This window comes from Asparagus officinalis, chromosome 1 (assembly GCF_001876935.1).
Source record: "Asparagus officinalis chromosome 1, Aspof.V1, whole genome shotgun sequence".
Classification (NCBI taxonomy): Eukaryota; Viridiplantae; Streptophyta; class Magnoliopsida; order Asparagales; family Asparagaceae; genus Asparagus; species Asparagus officinalis.
Window position 1 is genome coordinate 6,157,237 of NC_033794.1, and position 1,544 is coordinate 6,158,780.

Sequence of the window (1,544 nt, forward strand, 5' to 3'; positions counted from 1 at the left end):
GCCGCCGCCGGCGCTTCCTCCTCCAACGCCTCAATCGTGTTCAAATCGATCCCCGTCATTGCAAAGTTGAGATTTTTAGGGCAAGAAATGGGAGAACATGAGGATTGCTAAAAGGGGCTTGGGGGTCAAAAGCGCTAATAAGACCGTACGAGCCTGCAAAAGACTCGAACCCCCATAAATCCTGCTGCTGCTGCCCCTCTTTCTCTCTCCTCGATGGAGAGTGAGAGTGAGAGAGAGAGAGAAAGGAGCCAACTTTTTTCTTTTTTTCCCCTCAATCTCTCTCTCTCTCTTTCTCTCACTAATAAAAGAGCTCGCTTTTATCGGAGGAAGAGAGCAGAGTTTGCTGCCGCTGCTGCTGATGATTAATGAGTAGTGTGAGTACTGTGCCCTTCTTTCTATCTATCTTTCTTTTGTTGAGTTTTTTTTTTGGGTGGGGGGTTATTTATGAAATTTTATTAATTAATGGGGGGCGACTATAATTAATGTAACATGAGATGACAAGACGTAGAGCCGTCCTGCTCTCTTTGGGTGCTTTGTATTATGAAATCACACCAGGGGCACACCTCCGACCACACCTTCAACCACACTCCTTCTCTCTCTATAGTGGTAGTGGGCCCTGCATGATATTTTTTTTTAAATATCATGCAGGACCCACTACCACTATAGAGAGAGAGGGTGTGTGGTTGGAGGTGTGATTGGTGGTGTGTCTCTATCATTATTTTTGTATTTGCTGCTTCTGCCACCCTGCTGCGTCACTCCCCCTCTCCCGATCTCGAACTTTGTATTGGCTGATTAATTTTTTTTTAAGTCATGTTTTAAACTAACTTAATTTTGTTTTGGTGCAAGAGGAAGGTAATCTAAAATAAAACTAGTTTAAAGTCTAAGTTTAACCCTAGGGTGTGTTTGGTATTCTGTGCAAAAAAAACCCCAATAAGATCTATCTTGACTCGGTTTTATTCTAAATCAGCTTAAGTTTCAAACCAAAAGACGACATGGCTCAATTTCTGACCTAAGGAAAATAGCGTCGATCTTCGCTTAGTTTTATCCGAAACGCTTTTTTTCGCAAAATGAGATCAGGAACAAACATGGCCCATTTTTGTTAAATGTAGTGGTATATATTCTCTTGATATCTTATCTTCTGTGTTAGACATATCATTATGTATCAGGTAGTATTTCCTCCCTTTATTTTCTACCTTTAGCGGGGTCTTTTCGCATTAAGTCTCTAACTTGTATAAATACATGTCATGATGTTTATCAATAATATCAAGCCTTTCGTATGTATTTTGTTACTTTTGAAGAGTTTTCAAACACATACTATAATTTCAAAACTGATATTGTTGTCTCTTTTTAAGATTCCCCAACAAGTAAGCTGGTTATAAGGATATTATGTGACTCGATTTAATAATAACAAAATAATCTTAAAAGTGAATAAACATTACTTTGAATGTAGAAATAACTGTCTTTATTTAAACAAGTCATATAAACATGTGGCCTTGTTTGATTTTTTTTTTTTTTTTTTTGGGGGGGGGGGGGGGGGGAGAAAG

The 1,544-nt window shown here is 38.9% G+C and overlaps 1 protein-coding gene across 1 annotated transcript in view; it reads right to left on the reverse strand.

The window, feature by feature from the left end:
- Window positions 1–346, reverse strand: part of LOC109847285 (auxin response factor 15-like) — a 5,195-nt gene extending 4,849 nt beyond the window's left edge. Inside the window, exon 1 of the mRNA XM_020416525.1 lies at window positions 1–346. This exon is cut by the window's left edge and continues 172 nt beyond it. Within this exon, the coding sequence (XP_020272114.1) occupies window positions 1–59 (59 nt within the window). The 5' untranslated portion in view covers window positions 60–346.